The 25,839-nt window shown below is 40.2% G+C and overlaps 1 protein-coding gene across 2 annotated transcripts; it reads right to left on the bottom strand.

Annotated features, from left to right (window-relative positions):
- Positions 1–1,459: 1,459 nt before the first annotated feature.
- On the bottom strand, positions 1,460–24,519 carry ZDHHC13 (zDHHC palmitoyltransferase 13). 2 transcript variants are annotated; one of them, XM_081164967.1, is made up of 17 exons: positions 24,368–24,519; positions 21,437–21,579; positions 20,944–21,066; positions 19,091–19,168; positions 17,412–17,556; positions 16,325–16,389; positions 14,836–14,998; positions 12,544–12,669; positions 11,388–11,521; positions 10,331–10,440; positions 8,700–8,815; positions 8,012–8,074; positions 6,752–6,845; positions 6,130–6,213; positions 5,418–5,575; positions 3,186–3,283; positions 1,460–2,097 (listed from the first exon to the last, which is right to left on the bottom strand). In XM_081164967.1, the coding sequence occupies exons 1-17, from the start codon at positions 24,401–24,403 to the stop codon at positions 1,959–1,961; spliced, it is 1,875 nt and encodes a 624-aa protein (XP_081021093.1). In that variant the 5' UTR covers positions 24,404–24,519; the 3' UTR covers positions 1,460–1,958. The 2 variants fall into 2 exon arrangements, with proteins under 2 accessions (XP_081021093.1, XP_081021094.1); XM_081164968.1 differs by lacking the exon at positions 24,368–24,519 and adding an exon at positions 23,949–24,086.
- Between the last annotated feature and the right edge of the window lie 1,320 nt (positions 24,520–25,839).

Raw genomic sequence — 25,839 nt, 5'->3', positions numbered from 1 at the left:
CTTGGGAAAAACTTGGGATGGTATTATCTCATCTCCAAACAGATAATACAAGGACAGCACTGAATGTAGAACCACTTGCATGTTGGCAGCCTGATTTGAAATAAAAATATGCCTTACAAGTGCAGGTGCTGAAAAAAAGGATGTTATATTTACCGCTTGGATTACCAGTGGCGTAGCGTGGGGGGTGCAGGGGGGGCTGGCTGCACCGGGCGCAACATCTGGGGGTTAGGGGGCGCAAATCCACGGGTTAGGGGGCACAAATTACTTGCCTTGCCCCGGGTGCTGACAACCCACGCTACGCCACTGTGGATTACAACTGATCATTTCTCAAATTCTTCTGAGTGTCTAACAGAGCCTGTAATGTAATTCCACAATCCTGACTCTGAACTCTACAACCCTTCTAAAAATGGACAGCACTTGTAATTTTAGCAACAGAAGCCCAGTTTGATGCCACCGTCTTTCATCAAGAAAAAAACTTGACAGGAATAAGAGTGAAAACAGTATTAAAATCAAATCATGGTCTGATTCCTTAAGTTGTAATACACCACATGCTGCCTTCTAAAATGATACATTGTGTACTAGTGCAAATAAGTCCATTACTGTATTATATAGAACTCAGCTACAAGCGAGTCTCTCACCGTAATTTCATTATTTCTACTATTACATTTATATTATGCCTCTCCTCCAAGCTCAAGGAAGTGTATCTGGTTCTTCCTACCCTATTTCAACTTCAACAACCACTGGAGGTATATTAGATTGGTTTTTACTGTATTCTGTTTTGAAAACTTTCAATAAAAAAATCAGTTGTTTTTTTAAATAACAACAACAACCCTGGAGGTAGATAAGACATAGAAAGTGAAGGGCCAAAAGTCATTCATTGTGACTGAGTTTCAGAGGTAAATCCAGGTTACATCAGTTCTGACATTTTAACTGCTATTCTATACAAGATCTTATTTTTCACCCAGCCCTCAAATGTTGTGCTTGTATGGGAACTAAGCCTCATATCCAAAGCAAGAATTATACTTCAAGACCAACAAGCTTGGACTAATTCTATAATCTTAAACAATATATGTTCACTGATTATTAATTTTAACCTCCCATTTTTCAGTGTGACTTTTTTTAACTACAGTATGAAACTCAGGGTACACAGGGCCCTTGCTGTGTGTCAGGTCCACCGAGACGTATGATTTGTAGTATATAAGAGCTGCACACTCCTCTTAAACTTTAAGGTGAACCACAAACCTGTAGTCTGAAACAAGCCCTTCAAACGCCATGAGAATTTTGCAAACTTGTATTGAAGCTGTTGCTACCTGCTTCTAAATGCATTAGCACAACTGAGAGAAGTATTTCAGCCATTATTCATCATTATTCAGTGTATCAGGGCCTTAGCCACGGTTATTATTTCATATATAAATGTTTTCCCTTGATTAGTTGAAAAGCCAGTAATTACACTTGTAAATACAAAAATTTTCTAATTTAATAAATGTGAGCATGAATATATTAAATCTAAACAGCCCTTATATACAGATTTACAGATCAAAGAGACAGTTCAAATTACAAATCAGTTTTCATATACTAAAATATTTTGAAATTCAAAGCATCTCTCCCCACCCTTAATTATCAAGTGCAAATTTTAATGGACACGTAAGAACAACAATGGCTAGGATTTCCAGGCTGCTTTATAAAAAAGGCCTTTCATTAGCAATTTGAAAAGTGACATTTCACAGTTGTACTTACTTCCAACCTATTGGAAGATTTAATATATGAACTACAGTTGTCCCAGTGCATTATCCACTTTGCTGCAGTTTGTTCACATAAAACAACCTTTCCCAAAATAACAGCGATACAAATATAGCAAAGGAAATTCTGAAATAAGTTGCAAACTGTAAAATGTATACCAAATATCCATATTTATTTCAGCTTCCAGCTGATTCCCAAGGACCGGATGTAGGTTATCTTCACACGGCGTGAACATTTCTATCCTTCAATGAATGAAACGTTAGCGTGTACTGCTTAGTCCAGTCAATGATGTTGGGCTTGAACATTCCAAAGCATCTACACTGGAAGAAGTCTGCTAGGTTCTGAAGGCAGCCATAGCTAGGAAGGGGAAGAGAACAACACAATGAGAGTGGAAATACTTTCCCTTGCTTTGCTAATAAACAAAGTGTTTGAAACATTTATGATGGCAACAGGGAAATGTCCTGGAAGGAGAAGGGGACTGCTGAGCGGCACTCCTGTGAAGGGGCTGTTTGTGAGAACTAGTTTCTCAACATGCGGCTATAGTCATATATGCCCCATATAGAGATACTGGTTTGTATATACAGTATGGCACTTCCACACTGGCCTTTACATACTTCCAAGGTACTCAAAATGGACATAAGTAATGTATTTATACGCTAAAAGAAATTGATCAGATTTAGCGATATGTGACAAACTTTTACAACACAGAAACAACATTAAAACTAAACAGCGCCCCCCATATTTCTGAAAAAGGTTTCTGACAAATTTTGGGACACATTGGTTGGTTCTAATAAAGGCATTGAACTCTTGTGAATATCTATGAAAACAGATATTAGAAGAGCTATCAACTATATCCAGGAAAGGAATGCAAGCTTGTGGTCTATTTCAGTCTGCAAGTCCTTGCCATAGATGAAGGGATCCAGCTCAAGACTGAGACCTCTCTTCTTCTTCTTTGGAGATCACTCGTAGCCGAGAAATATTGTCTTCCATGAACACGTCTTAACAGTGAGTCCATAAGTGACTGTGGAGGCCAATTCTGGATCCACACTTCCTTCCACAGTAGGGACATAGGTTTCCAGGCAGGAGTTGATCATGGTGAGGGTTTGCCAAACGTGCCTTCCTCTTAGCACGTTTCTCCCTTTGGTCCTGAGCTTGAGTGTCTTCAAAGTCCATGACACCTTTGGTAAAGGCTGTACATCCTTTAACATCCCAGTTTGAGGGGTGATGGTGGAGGGAATGAATAACAGCTTTGTTTCTCAAGGTCACTGCAGATGCTTCAAAGCAACATGGTTCTTATGCACCAAGGTTAGGTGGAGGTCCCCTCTATATCATGCGAGTGATGCAGACATGAAACAGAAACTCTCCCAGCAACTCTTCCCTAATCTTGTGGTCTCTAGAAGTTGAAGGCATATTGGCTTGGGATGATGGGGCCAAAAGTTACTTACTTATATGGAGTTTTCCTGAGTGAAACGGGATGCTTTGAACGCTTACTCTGCTTCCAGAGGGCACTCCTCTCATGTGAGGTCAATCCAAGAAAGGTAATCTTGAAAGAAACAAAAACAAAACAAAACAGGAAATTGCCTATTACATGCAATTCAGGAAGAATACGGAAAGAAATGAAGTACCTTGTTTTTCGCTCCATAAGACACACTTTTTCCCTCCTAAAAAGTAAGGGGAAATGTGTGTGCGTTTTATGGAGTGGATGCAGGCTGCGCAGCTATCCCAGAAGCCAGGACAGCAAGAGGGATTGCTGCTTTCACTGCGCAGCGATCCCTCTTGCTGTTCTGGCTTCTGGCATTCAGAATATTTTTTTCTTGTTTTCCTCCTCCAAAAACTAGGTGCCGTCTTATGGTCTGGTACGTCATATATAGCGAAAAATATGGTATTTTAATGAAGCCATAAAAAACAGGGCCCCTTTCAGTTATAAGCATATTAACAGTGGAAAAACTGTGAGAGCGGTACCACTAACAATTAATGCTGGGTTCACCATCCTAAACTATTGACAGAGGTCTCAATATCAAGCTGTTAGAATTGTGTGCTTGAATCACTTTCTGTGTAATGCTATTAATTATTCAGCAACTTCTTATTGGGCACAAGATACCAAGTCAAGAACAGTATCAATCTTAACTAAATTCTGTAAGCAGGCATTCTTACTTAAGATCATGTATTTTTTCCCCTGTGCAGTTTTAATAGCTCAACTAGAAACACATCTCCAATCATTGCCCCATATGCACAGTTCAAAAGAGTCAAAATCAGAAGAGAAGGGTAGATCTCAGACTCATGCCAGAAATAACTGTCAGGGGGAGGGAGGCTACAGAATCCCCTCCTCCTTAGGTTGAATGTGCTCATGATGTTCAGCACATTCTGCTTGATCACAGCTTAAAGAAAATGAGCTAAGATGACCAGTTTATGTATTTGTTGCTAATACACTTTTCCATGCTCGTTCCTTGGCTGAAAATGAGTGCACAAGTGGCTACTTATGCAGCCAAGCTGGCATCCTTGATTTGTAATGGCACAAAAATAAAGAAGAGGAAAAGGTGACTTAATGCTCCCAGGCAGCTATCTTCAAAGGTCATAAAGGGTTTAGCATGGAACAATGATGCACAGCTGAGCTGCCCAACAGTGTTCAGTTCAGCACTAGCCACTCCACTGGGCAGGATCAATTATTCATACCATATTTTTAGAAACTGGCAACGGGACTATTTTTCTCTCAAGTCCTTCCATCCGAACATAACATTCTCAACAAGCATTTGCTGCGCATGAACCTTAAACTAACAGCCCAGCTTTAAAGGTCTAGTTTACTTGCTGCAGTTTGCGATCCTGCAGCTAGAGCAAGATCCCAAATCTGGAAGCAGGGCAATTAAGAGCAAACCGGGCATGCTACACACCAGGGCAGGGGATGACTGAAAATGAGAGCAACTCTGTTGTACAATCACATTAAGTGGAGGACTTGTGCAATATTGGCTGCTGGTGTGCTGGGATTAGAGTTGGAACCAGTCCCATCTCTGGCACTGGGACACCAGTTTGTCTCTTGTGCCAGTGCTGAAGCTACTATCCAATCCTCTGAGCTGCTGCATTTCCATAATAACTTAGATTACTGGATCATCATTCTATCTATATCCAAACTTCAGAGCTGAGTGTGGATCTTTATGTAGTCAAAACACACAAGAAGGGTATCAGCAGGCCTGGAGGAACTCAAAGGCCTGGAGAAGTACAAAAAGTCTTTTTGGGGGGAGAAATGGACAGGGAACGGAGCCCTCCAAAACAGCCCAATGAGAATTTCAGTAGCCAAGGAATTGTTTTGGGAGGGAAACCAGAATGAAATATCATGAAGGAAGGTGTGGATGACTAACAGAACAGAAGCACTCTGCACTAACATTTTGTTGCAGATGTACTGATTCACAGATACACTCTTGATTGGCACCTACTGGTTTGAGATGTGATTAGATATTAGTGTATTTTTGGTCTTTGTGGAAGCCGCCCAGAGTGGCTGGGGAAACCCAGCCAGATGGGCGGGGTACAAATAATATTATTATATATTATTATTATTAGATCTACACACAAAACTGAGGTTCAGTATTGAAATATTAATTATAGGGATGCAAGGGTAGGTTGCTGAAGAAATATTACAACTGAAAAACCTTTAGGACTAAACCTTAGATAAAATCAAACAGTACCTGATAGAGCTGAAGGATTAGCAACAACATAGCCCATGACGTGTGAAAAGATATTAGTGTGAAAATGTACAACACCCATGGAGAACAAGACACAATCTGCGTGAAGGAAGTCCATGCTCCATCTTCCCAGTATGTTGTTGTGCAGTGTTCTGACCAATCTAGGACAAGGAATTTTTATTTTCAGTTTTTAAAAAAGGTTGCTTGAGAACAGATGATGGTGAGCTACCCACAAGATCCAATCTGTACATTTACTACAAAAGTATTGTTCACATATTTAACAACCCACAGGAACAGCTGGATGTAAAGATAAATAGGGAGTGCCGTTCTCTCAGTGCGGCCAGGGTCAAAGATCTATTTGTAGCAGAACTCTTTGAATTGAAAATTAAAGCTTTAGGGAGAGATATTGCTCAACGTGCGCAAGCTTCCCTAACAAAAGGTAACCTCCATTTGTTCCATTGCCATTTACATAATATTTTGTGTGTGTATGTCAGAAGCTATGCATTTTGCAAGTAGAATTGTTCACATGGTAATTTCTCCTGATCTCAACTTTACATATTCCAGATTAGGACTCCAGAGTTTTTTTAAAAAAACATTTTTAGCTGGAACATGAGACAGTGGAATTTTCTAAAGTGCTACGCAATACAGGGCTAGGTATCAATATGTAGCAGTTTGTGGCAAACTAATTAGTGAAATAAGTGTAGGGAATACATACACAGAATTGTTCCGTACAGTGCCCAGATATTCACCATTGTCAGGAAAGCGAGAAACAGGACAAAATAAGAATGGTTGCCAACACCTAGATTAGAAAAGTTAGTAAGGATTTGTTTATACCACAGCCACAAGGCAATTCTTCCACACCGTATCCCCAGTCATCAAAAAATGCACCCAAGTAATTCATGGAAACAAAACTAGTTCAGGGAAATTAATAACTAAAGTTCTACATGTTTTCTGCTGTAAGAATTCAGGAGTTGGCCATTTGAGATCCCACCCAAATCATGGTAGTGTTAACAGAAAAAAAATGTGCATGTTTACTCTGAAAAGCTCAGTAAGGCTGACTTTTATATGTATAGGATTTCAGCCCAAAACTACATAAAATGTATCTTATGTACTTCAAGCCAAGCTTTTTAACAATACCCAAACTGTGCAATGTGCATATGAAACTACTCTTATATTCTAACTGGTTGCGGTTCCCTGTGCAGCTTGTCAACATCCCATCACATAGCACTCAACTACTAAAGTTTCTCTACACGATCTATTAAGGGCTCTGCTTTGAAGTCTCCAGAAACATTCCTGGCACTAACAACGGACTTCTAGTTCTTCTAAAATAAGCTCACCTATGCATCGTCCAATCCAAATGCAATGCTGGTCATATCTAGCTACGCATGAGTTGCAAGTGTGGCAGTGCATGGATCTCAACGGTTTTTTCACCTTGGGAAGAATGCAGGGGAAAGTAATTAACTCATGATTTAGACAATATATTCACAGGTGTCCTGCTTAGCTTTAAATCTTCATCCTTGTTTACTTACAAAACCACACAAAACCCAACAATATGAGCCACCACTTTGGGTGGCCAAGATCATGGCTTGGTTGGATTCAGAGAAGCCTGTGTGCACATGCAAAGTGCTTCCACGTATGAATGGGAGGCGGGAAGGAAGGAAGTTCCCATTCATGTAACACAAAGGATACCATTCTGAAGATGCCCATTACCTTTGGGGAAAGGGTTTTAAATCTGAATGCAGGCCAAGGCCAACAAGCAGGCTGCAAGAGCTGTTTGTTGCCACTGATGGACCACTTTTGTTGGCACTCCTATCAGGTCTTACAACCCCTAATTCACGAGCTGTTAAGACAGCAGAGCAGCTTGCAGGATTGGGCTGCAAAAAATATCACATATTATATAGAGTGGTACCTCAGGTTACAGATGCTTAAGGTTACCGACGCTTCAGGTTACAGACTCCGCTAACCCAGAAACAGTACCTTGGGTACTTTGCTTCAGGATGCGAACAGAAATTGTGCTCCGGAGGCATGGCGGTGGCAGGAGGCCCCATTAGCTAAAGTGGTGCTTCAGGTTAAGAACAGTTTCAGGTTAAGAACAGACCTCTGGAATGAATTAAGTACTTAACCCGAGGTACCACTGTATATTGAATGGGGTATGCATGCACATTTCACACATCCTCTGGGATGTGGTCAACCTGAAATCAAACCAAACTGCTGATCTGCAAGTGCTGTTGCTTGCATACTTCTGGTGGGCACCTTTGATTTAATCCATCTGGGCTCTTATAACACTTAGGACTCCTGCCATAGGACTGGGCTCCTTGGTTTTAGTCTCAAGAGAAAGCAGGGAGGAATTGTGCAAGAAGGCCTCCACTAACACTTGGCCCTTCTGCTTCGATGCTTGCTGACCAGCTGAAGAATAGAAGGAGGAGCACCCATGCTTCTGGTGTCATTCTAGAATAGCCATAAAGGCACACCTGTGCAGACACACTTTTCTCATCCCAGTATATAAAAAGCTCTGTGTGTAATTTCTTATATACCAAATTAAAGATATATCTGTGGAATTAAAAAAAATATCAATACTAGAACAAAGCATGACTTACAAGACACGATGTGCAAAAGGTTCTGAAATCCAAGGAGCCAGATTCTCCAAGATTAATAATATTCTGAAAGACAGATATTTTGCAATCATTTTATCTTTTTTTTGTGAATCCTCATAATGGCATCATCCTGGAGAGATCCTACATTCACCTTTATATACTTCTGTAACCCCACTTTGGGTGCTGGGAGTGGGATTTTCATTCCTTTCAAGGCAGCCATGACATCCCAATCTAAAGCAGTTTATCTCTGCCTGATTAGTATCAGAAGCTTCTCCACACCCCTTCCTGGATCCTTTCAGCTTTAAATGACCAGAGCCTTAAAAGTTTACAGTATCTTAGTGCTGTGTGTGTGTAAACAAAAGAGTGGAAGGATGTTGGCAAAGAAGTATGATGCTGGAGCAGTGTTTCTGAAACTGGGAGGTATCCCCTACATTATTATGGCCCTGGAGAGTCCTTTTACTTGTCCTTGTATATCTGACACAAGTTCCTATTTTCTTGAAGTGCTGTCAGGTTTCCTTGCTATAGTCTCACAATTTCCCCAAGTTGCTATCACTGGTGGTGAATATTTACATTACGAGGAAAGTGCTAAGTAAAGTATCTCCAAAATGCATTGTTCTCAGGTGACAAATGTATAAAAAATACAATGTATTACAGGAAATCATGGCATACATTTGATGTAAGCAAAAAATACCTTTTTATTCTCTTCTTCTGTAGTCTTAATGAATCCAGGATCAGTTCTGATAGTTTTGTATAAATAATAGAAAAGACCCACTATACCAAGAAAGAAGGGAAGCCGAGAAATCGTGCCTGAAAAATCTAAGCTCCAGTTAAGGAATACGTCTAAGAAGGTGAAGGATTAGATGAGCCTTTGTTATGAGCCAGGAAGGCTCTTTTTATGCTTCCCAAATTCATGTATTGCTGCATATTAAGCATCCCTCTCCAAGGACTCAGCTAGACTGGTAAAGAAAAAGCCATTTATATGCGTTGTATAAGCAATATAAGTGCCTGGTGTGCTCTGGTCCATGGGGTCACGAAGAGTTGGACACGACTAAACGACAACAACATCATAAGCAATATAATATTGTGCCACCAGATGGCAATGTGGAGTCCCATTTTTCTCTACTTGTTTTCTGTTTAAATTTACAATGCTTTAAACTGAAACGCTTCTTTGATGTGCCTAGATCCAGCCCAAGCTACGCTTCAAAGTTGAATGGATGCCTTAATGCCTGCAAAGCATGCTACAATAACAATATTTACAAAATTGTTGTAAATAAACCACAGCATAAATAAATAAACCACTGAAGCAGCAGTAGCGCCACTACTATAAAGTATCTTTATTAGAAGCCAAGCAAATATATGCATGCATTTTAGCTGGAACATGCCCAAGCAGTTCACAGGAATTAATCCAGATAATTGTATTAATGAGATCTCATTAGAAACCATGCAAAAAGAAAATACCACTTGAGAGATGAAGTAATTAACATTGAAATGCTATCTAGTACTAGAACAGATTAAAGATGGCTTAAAACAGTAATTATTGTTGCTGCTGAATCTCTGTTATCCCTTTTCATAAAAAAACAAAGCCCCATGTGCAGAAGCTAAGCAAAATAGAGGGCTGAAAATACAATATATGAATATCAGGATCATGTCACTCGCACAATGCAGCCATGTGAATTAGCAATTCTATGCGAAATACAGCAGCTGCGAGCGAGAACATACTGTTGTACTAGGACAAATTTAAAGGCAATGTGGAGACAGAGATGTTTGTTATGCTGCAACCTAGCTGTTGTCTACCAAAACATGGCTAATCTTTCGCACAGTGTATCAACATATCGGGCTGCTTACACCATTCTCTCACTGAGTGTTGGTAATGCTTTGCTAGTATTCACCCAAACCCAGTAGGAATAAATTACCTGTATTTTATCTACCCTACATATATGGGGAAAGGATGCTGTTGAGAAGGAGGCGATGCGGACTGTATTCCAGTTAAAGACAAGGGGAAACTACTGGATTCATTGGCGGTATCTGCTTTCCTTTCCTTTGACGGCATAGCAAGACATCAGTGTTGTCAGAGGCCAACAGCCCTGACAGATGGGCGGTGGTACATGTTGCAGAAACATGACTCTTCCTTGATAAGAAAAAGCCCACCTATTGCCCCAAGCTGTCAGTACATTGAAAACTGTATTTTATGTTTCCACCTCAACAAGTGTCTTATAGCAGCTTCCTATAAAAATGTTAAAAATTTCTTAAGATTTCTAGAGAATGAAAGCATTTTAATATCTGAAAGAACAAGACCAGTGTTTCTTCTATGCAATAAAACACAAAGGATATCAGGCAGGAACAAGATGAAACAGGTCCAAGATATCCAGAAGACAGAACCAAGCAAGAATGCTAATGGGAAATATTGTAGTTTGTTGACTCCTACAAACTGCCTGAAAAGGAAATTTGAAAAATATTTCCATGAAGTATACAACATTTAAACATTCAAAATAACATCTGACATTCAAACATTCAAAATAATATTTAAAAATATTCAGCAAATTTATTTTTCAGGTTACTCAAACGACAGTTCTGAGTTTATATGTACCACAGAACTGCAGTTTGTTCTAAACTGAATTAGAAGCTTTCATTATTTCCCTCTTCCATGAAGACAGGGGATGAGGAGTCCCAAAGCTCATGCAGGCTTATCTACAAGATGGGAAACCACAGTTTCCTGTGATGTCTCAACTGAGCCTTCCTAAATCCCCCACCCCAAAACAAACAAACAAACAAACAAACAAACAAACAAAGAGAGAAAGACAGACAGACAGACAGACAGACAGACAGACAGACAGACAGAGATTTAAAATACACTGTTTACACTGATGTAGATTTGAATAATCTTCCAAGGCTGTTTCACACAGTACTGTTTTTTCTATACAATAGAAACTTTCAAAATATATGTAATCACTTGTAAGCAGTGCTACAGACATGACATGTCTTGCGCATCCACCTGGTGCACACATTGTGGGAAGCTGCAGTCAATTACTGCTGCATGTAGCCAATCAATGACACATATTTCACTATGGAAGTAATTTCTATGTAAGAAAGCCATAATGTGTCCGGCAGAACTTTTTTCCTTTGGATTCTATTCAGTGCCATCTCTCCATCCAATACTCCAAGTGCCACAAGTAATATTATTGAAAACTACCATCTTAATCATGAAAGAGGGCAATGCTTGCTGTGGCTCACAGTTTAGGAGGTGATCATCTTAACCAGGCCATGTATAATCATGTGTTTTCCCTATAACTTAAAACGAGTTCTTTGTTGATCTTCCAGGAACACAAAGCATAACTCTTTGCAATGTAGAAATAACCACAAGGAAGCTAGGGGCACCTACCTTGCAATCAGGGACATGATAACAAATATGAAGACTAGCAAGCTTCCTTTCAACAGCCACGAATCTGAATTTAAGTCTGCTACATATCCTATAGCCCATATCAACGCCAACGATGACACTAGCAAGAGTAAGAACTACAATAAAATAAAATAGTATCAGTTTCATAACTGGAAGGAAAAACATGTGAAAGTTGGAAAAAAGATCAGAATAAGCTGATGCTGAAGAATGGGAAAGGGAGAGAAAAATCGTATCTCACAACACAGAAATGCTTGAAGTTGCCTTGCTTATCAGCTAGAAAGTAGAGCCTATCTGGCATCACTCAGGTACATCCAGTGCTTCCCAGGGGGTACTCAATGGTACTCAGTACCAGCACCTCTTTTTTGTTGTTGCAAGTGTGGCACTTGCTGTAACAGCTATTTTTCTAGGGGGGAAAGCGCTGTGTACATCTCTTCACTTGACTTCTGCCTCTCTCGGTGGGGAGCAAGATCCCAGAAGTACAATTTCCCTCTTTCCCAGCCAGATAACAATCATTTAAAGTTTTTTTTAATTGTGCAAAATATTGAAGGTCAAGAGATGCATTAAAAAAAAACCCAACAACTTTACGATTAGAGAACCATAGCCAAGTATTTGGCGGGTGTGTTGAAATAAGTATGTGATTGTACACCCACTACCTTGTTTGTCTCTTTGACCTTAATACAGTTGCGAGGTTCAGACCCTAAGAGGACTCTTGTGGCTGTCAAAGAACGGGAGACTTTGCCTTATTTGACTTTCCCCATGACAGAGCAACTGTGTTAGAGAAAGCGTATCGGGAGCAATTTTCTCTTCCTTTAAATTTAAAGGAAGCATCCAATGGTCTGAACCAACAACTCTGCATTCCTTGAGTCTGCTAATTGTCCCCTTTCTTTCTACCAACAATACACAAGATCTTACTTTCCCTAAACCCATCACGAGGTTTCTCTCCCAGCTACACTTTCTCCTTGCTTTCATCAACTTTTTGCCTCCACCATTCATTCTTTGAGGTTGACTCAGCCAGCAAATTCTATCAAGTCCTGGTTCAATTTCAGACTAAGTGGGAATCTGCAAGCATTCGTAACTCAAATGGGTTTTCTTTAAAAGTGCACTGCTGCATGCCAAGATATGTATCACTGTACAATACCTCATACTTTCCCAGAATCCTCAGAAACCTGGAATTTTTTCTGGCTCTCAGTTTTTCTTCTTCACAAAGCAGATGAACAAGTAAGCGATTTTTAGTTTGATGAGCAATGTCAAGTGGCCTCTCGCCCTTCAAATAAAAAGTTTTAAAGTTCTTTAAAAACCAAGTAAGAGGAAGAAAAGATCAAAAAGGTTATGTAGCTACTTCAGTTTAGAATTCCAACTACCTGACAGTCCTAAGTGTTATATTTAGACTGGGGTTATTCTAGAGAAGGGCTTGTCAACCTTTTTGGGCCCATGGTCCATTTGCAAACTGGAGAAACTGTTGTGGGCAGCACGCGCGCGCACGCACACACACTGCAAGCAAGCACATAGCACAACGTCTTCTATTGATTAGAACAGAATGCTTATTTCAGGCCTAATGTCAGCAACCCTGCAGGTGTCAGGGAATGCCTCTGTGGCCACACATGAGCTCGTGGGCACCATGTTGGCAACCTTAGTTCTAAAGAAGCTTGACAAAACAAACCCTTAAGTTTACCTTTTAAGAAGAGAAACTTACGGAAATGTTTAAAAGTTAAAGGGTGTGAGGAGATTAACAGATATATTAGCTTTGTGCAAATGAATCCAATTATGAGAAATAAATGAACTATTGTAACATCAGCACTACAAATAGATGGTTTTTTTAATAGCAGCCCTCTCTATATGCCATGCAGTCCTAGCTCCAAACAAAGTTAAAATTAAGTAGTGCTAAAATCCCGAGAGATACACCAGGATACTCAAACGGGAGAATGCTTTTAAGTATTCTGCAAAACAATAGCAGCACAGATTAAATGCCTTATCGTGTATTGTAATGCTACACTCAATTGCCTTGAGATCTACCATATTATACTTTGGTTTATGTGTACGGTTGAATTACTGTCAAAATCTCGTATTTATTCAGCTACCCTATTTAAAACCACAATTCACATACAACTGTGCTGGCTAGGGCAATGGGAGTTATAGTGCAAAAACATCTGGAGGGCCCCAGGTTGTCAAAGGCTGCCGTAAAGAGAGCAGGTGTTTTCAGAGACCAGGTGTTCTACCTGTTCTACTAATAAGCTATTTCTCTCCCCGCACTCCACAAAAGATGACCACTTATCCTCTTTACAAAAATTTCCTCAAATTGATTTCCCTCACAAATAATTATGAAGCTACACTGCTCCATTTTTTCGAACAGAACAGCCATACAGGTGAATGTGGTGTTTTCCTCTACAAGTATTTCTTAAAGTAATAATAGTAATATTAACAGCTGGTATCCAAAGGACCATATCCAACACAGCAGCTCCACTCACGCCAGGAACTTCCCTGCACGCCACTGAACTGCCTCTGCTTCTCCTTTCCACTCGTTTCCCACATGCCCTCAAAATAAGCTCCTAAGGGTTGGGGGACCCTCTGGAGCAGGAGGGGGGGCATGGGAGAAGAAGAAGAAATGGAAGTCCCACTCTGCCCATGGAATCCTGCTGGTGTAGTGTTGAACACAACCAGGGAGTTGTGCACAAGGGCTTGGGCATGATCCATGGAATCGACGTTTCCATGCCATATCATAACCTACTTTTGAAGGCACCAACAGATTCAAAAGTGGTTATCCACATGGCACGGAGAGTGTGGCCGCTGTCCCAAGCAACACAAGCCCCAAGCCCTCTTGGTTGCACAGTCATGGAGTCCTTTGGATCTCACCCAACATTTCTTCTGCATTCCAAACACTACAAAGTACTTTACAATACACAATTGCAGTAATCTTTACAACCCTGTAATGCAAAGTTTTTATTATCCCCATACTGTAGATGGACATTTAAGCAGGAAGATAAAGCCATTTTGTGAGTTTAAGATGAACCAGGGACTTCCTGACTCACACTCCAAGCCACTATACTATAGCAAATAAATAAATAAATAAATAAATGGTTCAATATGATTCTTTTTCTTTTATTTTTTGTGAGCTGCCCAGGTAACCGATATTGTTGGATGGCTTATATACAAATAGTTAGCAACAACAGTGCTAACCATGCTTATGTACAGGTGAGGCATCTAGATGCACATATAGAGAACTTCTGACCACCATGGGGAGTAATACTATCTGTGATTTCAGGAAACAGAACAGCATAACTCTTGTGGCTAGCATTGCTCTTTGCTTTGAAACAGAAATAAAGATATTTTTGCTTTTGATGGAAAAAGACTGTAGCCCTGAAGCTGTGCTTTGAAAACTGTATTGTGATTTTAATAGCCAGGAGGCTCTTTATTGATGAAAACAAACTCATACCTTGATATTTCTGATGTCCAGACTCGACCCAGCTTCTAGCAACACATCTACAGCACTAACATTTCCTGATACAACAGCCCAGTGCAATGCAGTGTTTTTCTCTATGTTGTCTACAGCTTTGAGGGAAGGATTAAACTTTAACAGAAAACGAGTAGGTTCCGTCCTAGATGAAAATATATACAAGTCAGCAAAGAGAAAACACACCACCTTTAAAATGTATATATTTTAATAATTTATTTTATTAATAGTAACTCTGGTATGCTGTTACCTAGGAATAAATTCTAGAGGTGTACTCATGTGAACCTGTTACTGCAAACAGAAGAATGCGGTACATTTAAGATTTAAAAAGTCTTAATAAATTTGGCATAATCAATCTGTTCATCTTTAAAGTACCACAGGACTCTTTTTTGAGTCACTTTGAAATAAGGACATCTAAACATCTGAATAAAAAAATTCCTTCCAGTAGCACCTTAAAGACCAACTAAGTTAGTTCTTGGTATGAGCTTTCGTGTGTATGCACACTTCTTCAGATACACTGAAACAGAAGTTGCCAGATCCTTCTATATAGTGAGAAGGTGGGGAGGGGTATTACTCAGAAGGGTGGTGGGAATGGGAGATTGGCTGAGATGAGCCTGTTGACGACTCTTAACGACTGTAATAGGTCTTACAGGAAAAGGCAAGGGGTGAGAAGGTGAGAAATGGCTTAGTCATGTATAATGGGATAAGAATCCAATGTCTTTGTTCAAACCAGGTCTCTCCATGGTTTTAAGTTTGGTAATGAGTTGCAATTCAGCAGCTTCTCTTTCCAGTCTATTTCTGAAATTCCTTTGTAGTAAAACAGCTACTTTGAGATGCTACTGGAAGGAATTTTTTTATTTTGACTATGGCAGACCAACACGGCTACCTATCTGTAACTAAACATCTGAAGTAAGATATTCAGCGCAGGACATAGAAGATTCATGACTGCAATCATTTTTCTGTGTTTTTGACAGAGGAAAGCACTTCAAGAGCAGAGAAGGGGCATCGTTGAGCTGGACAGGATGCATAGTGAATAGATATACATGTTTGCCTATTTAAAGAAGAATTTGTACATGGTAGAAAAAGTTATAAGCAGCTTACGAGAAATAGCAAAATTACAGAAAGGAGAAGAGACAGAAATACTTAGGATTATGTTATTATCTGTCAAAATGGTTTCGCCTGCAGTAGAGAAATAAGTGTTCAACATGGATGTATTGATTTCATGACAGTTACACTTATGGGAACTCATCATATTTTCCATTATAAAATAAACTCTGAACAATTGCTTTGGTAATGAATATGTCACTTGGTATTTCTTCATGAAATATTTGAGCTGTTTTGAAATAATACAGGTTAAATGCTGCAATCCTATGCATACTTATTCAGGAGAGGTCTCAGTGAAATCAGTGCAACTCACTTCAAAATAAACATTTTACGATTATACAGCACCTTAATTATAATCATTACTTACCCAATTACTTTGTGTGCTGACAGCATAAGAGGTGTTTGTCCATTATGATCAGTTGTATCTACACTCTAAAAATGAAAAGATATTACCATTTCAGGAAATGAAAGCCTAAGCCAGATGTACAAACAGAGCCAGAGCCATAAATTGACAATCCTGCATCAAATTAAATTAAGCTACTTATTTCATTGAACATTTACAGCTGAATAACATTTTTGTATGGCCCACAGGCCCTGCCTTTCTTACTCTGGTATATATGATATGTATCAATTGTTCTCATGAACTGGGAGTTCTAGAACTGGTACCACTAAAAAGCAGCACAGCACACTCTGGGAACTTTATTTTCTATAAATATACACACCAAATCAGAGACATTAATAGGAAAAGGCGATATATCTGAATGGCTTACCTTCAACTGTCATTTTTTGTTAGACTATTAAGTATTACAGCATGAAGTATTAAATAATAAATTACATTAAATGAAAATAAGATGTGCTAGGCAGAAGCGGTCTGGTGCATCTAAAAAACCACTAATATTACTAGGAGGATTTTTCAGCCCTGCCCCAAGCTGGCAATTCTTTAAAACAAATTCATCAGTGGTTCAAGATCCTACTTCAGCAGCCGCATTTTGCAATGTTATCAGTGATGAAAATGGGAAGAAACTGATATGTATGGGATCTGAGAAAAAAACATGCATTTTGATGCACTTTTTAAACTGACTAAGTATGATAGTATGAATTGGGCTGACAGATAAAGAAATATTCAAATTGACATGTTAAGCACTGAAACAAAGGCTAAGAGGTTGAGAAGCAGTACCAGACTCCTCTGGTTATCATGATAGAATAACAGCAGTTTGTGCAGTTGGATCTCTAAACGAAACTGGAAAATTAAATAGACTCATCCAAAAGGCTGTTGCAAAAGGAAGTAAACATCTGTGGCAGGATGTAGTGATTTACTTTTATCTGTGCAGCTATGAAATGGGATTTCATAACAGTACCACTATTAGGACCCAAGTCATCAGTAAAGTTTCATGTCATAATAGCACCCACACAAAGGAAGTGCCCGGTGTAATATTATCATACTAAGAACATACCTGACCCTTTGATATGAGGTAAGCTATGACGGGCATGTGCTGAAAAAGCACAGCTAAATGCAAGCTGCTATATCCTTCACCATCAATTAGAGTTGGGTCTGCTCCACATTTTAACAACAGTATGACCATAGACAAATGCCCTTGTCTGGAAAGAGACAGAAGTGTTTAGTTTTAGAACACTACCTGATATAGAAAATATAATGCATCATTTCTTATGTAAAAGAGAAACACTGATACTGCCAACTGCCAGCTTTAAAACTGTAATTTGGAATTACAATTATTAGCACAAAAATTATTGATAGCAACCACACTATTAGTCACTAGCAAATAGAAGAGAGATATTCCTATTGCTAAGTGACTGTGTGAGGTACAGTAACTGATGAAGCACTGATCAGATTAGAATAAGAAATGAAGATGGAAAATTGGGCTGGATTCACCTAACCAGCCCCATCAGCAGGAGCCCTGCAAAAGGATTTCCACTTGTACAATATGACTTTTTCACCCTGTCCTGTGCCCCCCGGAAACTGGCTTGGAGGCGTCAGGAGAGTCCCCAGAACAACATGCCCCTGGGTAGGAGAGCAGGAATGGTTTCATCTGGCAAGCACTGCAGTTCCCACATAGAATGGTTGTGCTATGTTGAATTCTACCCACAGACTTTATTTATTTATGGAATTTTTGAATGGACATATTAGCAATAATTTGGTTTCAAATGAGAATGTCAATTCTGTGAGCTTGGCCATCTTCCTTTTTTCTAGGTGTATATATATTGAGGGGTGTAGAAGTGTTTGACTAGTACATAGTAAACCAGGTGCAAATTCACATTTATTCGTGTAGCTTACCTTGGGCCAGTCACCAGCTCACAGCCTAACCTAATAGGGCCCAATCGCACTGGCTGCCAATTAGTTTCTGGGCCCTATGCAAAGTGCTGTTTTTGACTTATAAAGCCTTAAATGGCTCGGGACCACAATACCTCAAGGGCTGCCTCTCCCCATATGAACCAACCTGGAGATTCGGAGGGTGCCAACATGAGAACGGACCTTTTCTGAGGTGGCTCCTTGTTTGTGGAATACTCTTCCCAGGAAGGCTTCCCTGGCGCCTTCATTACATATCTTTAGGTGTCAGGTGAAAATGTTTCTCTTCAATCAGACCTTTGGTGATTAACCTTCTATGGTCTTTTAATATATATTTTGGGGGGGGGCTATTGGTGTTTTTCTTCTAAAAGATTTTGTGTTCTCATTGTGTATTTTTATGTTGTGAACCGCCCTGTGATCTTCAGATGAAGACTGGCATTAAAAATAAATAAACAATGCAATAAATAAATATTGTGCTCATTTAGAAAACTGTATTAAAATCCTGAAATTGAATGAACCATTAAACCTGGGCAACAACTTTGCCTTTTGTTTGTGTTTCTTAATTTTTATGGTCAGCTGACTTTTTGCCAACAACTGAGGTGAAAGAAAAGAATAGAGAAACAAATGAGATGAGAGAGAAACAAATTAGTTGTTATATAAAATTAGTAGTTATGTATGGGTCAGGGGAGATAACAAGAGAGTGAAAACTACACCTTTCTAGCAACATAATTTTCACAAAAGCAAAACTATGTTTCCCTCTTGTATCACATGTAACATGCATACACTCAAGAAGTCTAAAGCATGATTCGCTCTTCATTAATTCCATACCTAACAGCCCAGTGAAGTGGAGTGGAATTTAAATCACCTCCCAGTTGATCCACCACTGCACCTTTGGAAATAAAGAACCTGTGGTAACAAACAAACAAAACGACAATGCATAAATAAAACTGAATGCTTGTTCTAAAAGTGGATCGTTCACTGAACATTTGCCCACAGTAGATTTTAGAAATAAATTTATTCAAGAATTAGCAATACAGTATTATAAAAAACAGAATTTTAAACACTGTCAAAATGATGACTTTTTCTTCAGTCACCCAAAATGCATTTTGAAAAATAACCATTCAGTGGTTATCATGGCAGTTTTAATAGCTAGAAGTATACCACTTCGGGTGTGAGAAGGAACAAGTTCTTGCAAATATTTTAATACACACCTGAGATACTAACATAAATGGCACTCTGTGCTGTTGTTGGGGAACAACAGCAGAGAGCGCTATTGCCCTTAAGACCTGCTTGTGGGCTTCCCATAGGCACCTGGCTGGACATTCTGGGAAACAGGAGGCTTGACTAGATTAAGCCAGTGGTCTCCTTAAACTTGGAAGGAGTGACAAAATCCTTTCCTGGCCTTAATTGCAAGGTTGTTCTCCCAAATGAACCGGCACAAACACTAAGTTGCTATCAGAGTCCCTGTTCATGTACTTTGACCCTCAAAGATGCAGCAGACAGGGAAAAGGGTCGGGAGATTTCCTGTAATGGCAGTAAGAGTCAGAAATAGCCTCCCAAGAAAGGTCAGCATGGGCTCATCTTTAGATAGGCATTTTTATTACAATAGGCCTTTGGGTCCTTTTGTCAATGTATTTTGAGCGTTTGGTTCTTAATCTGTTTTGGTTGGTTGTTATTAGAGTTAGTTTATGCCTAGTTTTCCATTATTATATGACACAGCAAAGTACAAACGTATAAAAACAAAAACATATGCTTGTAAAAAGACAAGTGGCTAATTGACAAATATCATGGTATTGTTTGGCATTCTGTGTACTCAAAGGCGGCATCTGGAAGAAGAAACACCAGTCAGGCAGGCTAAAAGATTTTGCACTGCTTTTACTGGTTAGCTGATCTTAAAATATAATAGTATGTTGTCTTTACCCTGACTGAACCGGGACTGCTCTGAACGTTCAAAATGAGGCTAACTGATAACCTCCATCACAAAGCATTTTGGAAAAAGTTTTGAAAATTTTAAAGAGCCATGTTTTCTATGAAGTAGTTTAGTGGAAGACAGAACACATAGGCTTGATCCAAGAATAATCAGTGGAAGAAAAATAACTGAATAATGCACTAGCCCTTACACAAGAGTTTACAGGTGGCTTTCTGCAGTGCAGTGTCAAACTATATCAGGGGTTGTGTTAAAGTATAAGAAACAGTGTCTTGATTATGAAAGTTTCTCCTAGCAGTCAGATTCTTGTGCAGAATATCAACTTAAATATCTGACTCATGCAAATGGCTATTTGGATTCCACCCACAATTCAAAGTAAGGCAAATAACAAAACTGCAGTTACTGAAAACTAACATTTTTTATATTATCTGTAACCATTATATCAATTATATTTGATCTTAAGACTCAGAAGCCTCACAAAGGTCACACTAACAAATGTGAATAGTAATAAAATGAAGTTTTACAGGCATAACTAATGCACAATATGGACAGGTATTTCTAAAACTAAGCAACATATTTTATTTATTTAAGGTGTTTGTAGGCCACTTAATCATTAGAATTTATTAGCATTCTAATATAATATTCAATTAGATAATTTAACACATTACAAAGAAAAAAACCAAACAATTTTTTTATCTGTTTCATTTATATACAGTCCAAAGTCCTTACACATGCAATCACTGACAAAACTTACTTTACAAGATCAAGCCGATTATTGATTGCTGCCCAGTGAAGAAGAGTAACATTTTCTTTGTCTGGCTGTCTTACATCATACCCTGCGTCTACCAATTCCTGACACCGATCCAACAGGCCATATCTGAAATCAGAGTAAGATAAATTTGAATGGCAAAGAGTTATAGCTTTACTCTAAGTCATCATTATGTCTAAATCTGACAGTAAGAGTGGACAATACAATATATTACATGCACCAACACAGAGTCTCTGGAATGCAACTTTTATTCCAGGAAAGCATAAAAAACACAATCTAGCAGGGGAGGTGAAGAAACAAATCATTTTTGAGCAACAGGGAGAGAAATAGCTAGGCAAACACACACTCACACTCACACACACACACACACACTACATATTTAAATGCTGGTTACTAGTACCTTGCTCACTTATACAACATACTGTAGCTGAAATTCAATGCATTACTTTATAACACGTGAATTATTCAAGAAACTTACTGAGTTGCTTTGACAATATCAAAATTACTGTAGTCCTCTGCAAAAGGAAGCACATCTTGTTCTTTTGGTAGATCTTTTTCTTCATACATGTTAGACCAGCTATGTCCATGATGGCCAAGGGGACCGTGGCTATGATTTTTACACTGTTAATGAACAATTAACATATTTCATAAGAAATATTTTACCCGAAAACATTGTATTCTTAAGAGAGGCTGTTGCTTACTTGCAATTTACAATATGTATTCCTGCTATAAACCATCTGCCATATACAAAAAAACAAAAAAAGTAATGGAAGCATTTAATCCAAGCCTCTGGGTAATTTGCATTCCTACCCATGTGTGAACGTGATGGGAATTAGGGCAAAAATAAATAAACAACAATGAGGGAGCACATAATCCCATCCCAGTTCATGGTCAAACATATCAACTTATGCATCTACAGTGGTACCTCGTGTTAAGTACTTAATTCGTTCCGGAGGTCTGTTCTTAACCTGAAACTGTTCTTAACCTGAAGCACCACTTTAGCTTATGGGGCCTTCCGGTGCCGCTGCACTGCCAGAGCACGATTTCTGTTCTCATCCTGAAGCAAAGTTCTTAACCCGAGGTACTATTTCTGGGTTAGCAGAGTCTGTAACCTTAAGCATATGTAACCTGAAGCGTATGTAACCCGAGCTACCACTGTATACAAAAGTACACATGAACCTGTGTCTTATCCTATTATCCTGTGTCTCTTCCTATTACACAGAGCTAAGCAGAGCTTGTCTTATATGGAATGAAAGTGGCCACTAGTGAATCAGGCAGAAAGCAGTGCAGGCTTAAAATGTGGGGGGGGGGGAGCTTGAATGCAAATAACTGAGATTTGAACTAACACAAGGAGTGAGAGACAACTGGACTAAGGAACGGAAAAGGGCCTAAGGAAATGAAATAGGAATTGGTTGGTTGGCATCCCTTCTGTCTTGGATGAAGGAAACACTATTAATGAGTGTCCCAAGGAAGGAAGACAACAGAGAAACAAGTTCAGTCACACGTGTACAGTCACCGCTGAGAACAGTTTCTGACAGCAATTAAAAAAGGGGCAGGGTGACCAAAGGTAGGCAAGCCTTTGCAGAGAGCCTCTGAGCCAAAGGCTGATTTCACCTTCTTAGTATTTTTTAAAAGCTTCCTTTTGGATTAGCACTGGCTTCTGCTTCCTAATTAAGCTGAAGAAACAAATATGACTGAAAACCAAGATGGGGAAAGGAGGCAATAAGGAATTTAGATAGGCTGGAAAAAACATTGCTCCCTAGTATGAATATTTATGGAAATCTCTGCACTATTAATGAAGGAATGTATCATAATCAGTTTCAGATGATATTTTGAATGTTAACTTCATACCATAATGACAGATTCATAGAATGTGAATATTAATCATTACATATAAATATTAGTACTTTCACTACAATATATGTAGGAATGTTATATGTATATGTACACACACACTTAAAAGTCTTCTTTTAAAAGTAATAGGAAAGTCACTGGAAGGCGTAGGCTCTAAAATAAAGGGTGATCTCATTGATGACAGAGATGGATGGATGAGCCATTTAATGACAGGAAGTAAAAGCAAGGATTACAATACAATTTCCCTCCAGAAACTTGCAGGTGACAAAGAGTCTCTGGCCAATCAGAATTCAGATCAGAAAAGATGGAGATGTTTCCCAAGGAATGTACATTGACATCAGTGTAAGATGCTTGCTGGAGGGAACTTTCCCAAAATTAGTCAACGCATAAAGACATCCAAGCAATCTAGAACATTGCCATACAGGTTCCTAGAACAACATGGATACACCAAGGAGAATAGCAGTATTTGCGAAAGCTTCCTCCCTGAAGTTGCTAAGCGAGCACCCTGCAAGGGGTGTAGGATGTCAGGGTAGCTGCTAATCGGTGCAGCTTCGCTCATGCACCTTTTCCATTATGAGCTTTTCTACTGAGTAGGGCTGGTGTGTCTCAGCGGAGCACCTCTCCCCATATCAATAAGAATCTTTGATCAGGATCATTTAACAACAGATCATCATCTTCCTTTATACGGCATCTCACATTCATTTCTGGTTATATTATATGCCTCATCCAAGTTCTCTCCATCGTTCTCGGTTGTCTGAATCTTGCATCCACGTAAGCCCTGCTCCTAGTTTTGTATTGTCCACACACAAATCAGTTAAGCTGAACACTCTTTATTTGAGGATGGAGGGAAATGTCTGTAAATGCAACACCTTTCGTGGAGGAGGGTGATTTCAGCACGTTACCAAAAGGAGGCTTGAGTCAGGTCCGCCCATAGTTGAGCGGAGGAGAGTGAGGAAACTGGGATCCTCTTCCCATCAGCCCAATACCAGCCAAGATCCCTTCAGCCCCCCCATAAAACACTTGAGGGGCTGCCCCCCCAAAGTTGATGGGCATTGCCATTCAAGTAGTGCCACATATTGTGATCGATCATGGGGGCGGGGCTTACCTGCACTCCCATATTCTAGTCTAGATGATACCTGCAGTTTCACACACTGTGAAAGGATAGCAGCCGCGGGCTCTCCTATACCGGTTGCTGCCTCGGCCCCCAACCAACCTCGCTATGGGATCAGATGGAGTATCCTCCATGCCTTCCCCTTGGGGTTTTGCTTCTGATCGTTGGGCGGTGGGAAGGAGCAGGATCCGCCCCCTCGGGAAACAACTCCCCACGCCCCGTGCTTTCCTTTATTCTTTTTTGGAAGGGCACAAGGCGGGGGGGGGGGGGGAGTAGGGCCAAGGGACGCCATCTCCTCCTCCTCCTCCTCGCTTTCTTCCGGCCTTACTGCTTCGCTTCTAGGCCTCTCCCTCCTCGGCCCTCGCTTAGCAACCCCTCCAGCCTTCCCCCAGGCCAGCGGCCTCCATTTCTGCCCGCCGCCCCTTTCGCGACCCCGGTGCTCACCTCACGCCCTCCGCAGCCTCCGCCGCCGCCCTCCATGCCAGGCCGCCAAGACCAGGCCCAGCCTCGACTAGAGCCGCTTCTTGGCGCCGCTTCCTGGTTACCGACGCGCACCTTCCCCGCCGCTCTGGCCCAGGAGGAGGAGGAGCTGCTGCTGCTGCAGGAGACGGCCCCTGGCGGCGGGGAGGCAGCCTGCAAGGCTCCCGAGGGGGAAAAGCGCCTCTGCCTCCGCTCCCCAGTTGTATCGCACGCGAGTTAAAGCCGCCACGTTGCGCTCCTATACTCGCGGTTACCTGAGAGGAGGCCCCATGGTACACAGGTCTTCATCCTGTGCATACGGTTGTGTTGTGTGGGTAAGGGGGCCAGGGGTGGGTCGGGGTGTACATATAGACACGGAGGACAGAGCTCATGCAGTGACATGTCCTCTTATTCCTGTTCTCATTTGCTCAAAGGCTGCAACGCTGCACGCCGTCTTTGGGAGGAGAAAGCCCCTTGGAGCAGCCTGAAAATAACAATATATTACTTATACCCCGCTCATCCGGCTGTGTTTCCCCAGCCTGAGTCTGTCTGTTAGCCGAGAAGCAAGAGCTTATCGTGGGGCAGCTCTTACTCCCTGAGTAAAACAAGGCAACTAGTTGGACTGAAAGTTCCACTGAAAGCAATGGGGGGCTTCCGTTTTGACTAATTTGTTCCTTTTCATTTCGGCTGTAGAGCTGAAAGGGAATTTTTAAAACCTAGCTGCTATGGCTGCAATCCTGTGCCTAACCCTGCAGGGCGCAATTGGAATACCCTGCCTTCTTAGTAATCATGTATATAAGAAGGTCAGATCAGCACACGTGATTTTCTCTAAACAACAATCCGGTGAGGTTGATGAGTTGAGAAAGAAACTGAATGAGCATTAGAACCCAAGTCTTCCAGATCAAAATTCAACAGCCTTAATGGCTGAAGCCCCTCTGGCTTCTTTATGTATGGAACTGAGCTATAAAGATGTTTGCAGATGTTGTTCAGATCAAGATAAAACAGAGCAAGTATTCAAAAGGTGGGGAAGATGCACCTCGTAACATTGTAGTTTAAGAAAATTAAGTTGATCACATTATTATTATTTATTAAATTTGTATACCACCCTCCAAAGATCATAGGGCAGGTCACAACATAAAAATACAAATGGAAACATAAAATACATAATAAACAAAAGTAAAATAAACCAGTAATTATGGTGATCCATAATTTTTCCATTACAATTTCTTAAGGTGATATTTTCTTAGCACCACCAGCAATAGTAGGAATAGCCAACCTGATGCCCTCCAATTAATGGACTACAACTCTCAGCAGCCCCAGCTACCAGTTATGGATGATGGGTGTTGTAGTATGACAACATCTCGTGAGCGCCACCAGCTGCACCTGCAATACTGTGAATAACGCATGGTACATTTGTGTGCTTCAAAGCATGCGGCATGAAAAATCTGGTTTCCACA

This window comes from Podarcis bocagei, assembly GCF_964188305.1.
Source record: "Podarcis bocagei genome assembly, chromosome: 1".
Lineage (NCBI taxonomy): Eukaryota > Metazoa > Chordata > Lepidosauria > Squamata > Lacertidae > Podarcis > Podarcis bocagei.
This window is presented reverse-complemented; position numbering and strand designations above follow the sequence as displayed.

Excerpts from the sequence above, each read along its gene's own strand:
- ZDHHC13 (XM_081164967.1), bottom strand. The coding sequence starts at position 24,403 with ATGGAGGGCGGCGGCGGAGGCTGCGGAGGGCGTGAG. Across the intron at positions 21,067-21,436 it reads GATATTGTCAAAGCAACTCA|ATATGGCCTGTTGGATCGGT; the intron begins GTAAGTTTCTTG and ends CTCTGATTTCAG. Across the intron at positions 3,284-5,417 it reads TAATCCTTCAGCTCTATCAG|ATTACCTTTCTTGGATTGAC; the intron begins GTACTGTTTGAT and ends GTTTCTTTCAAG.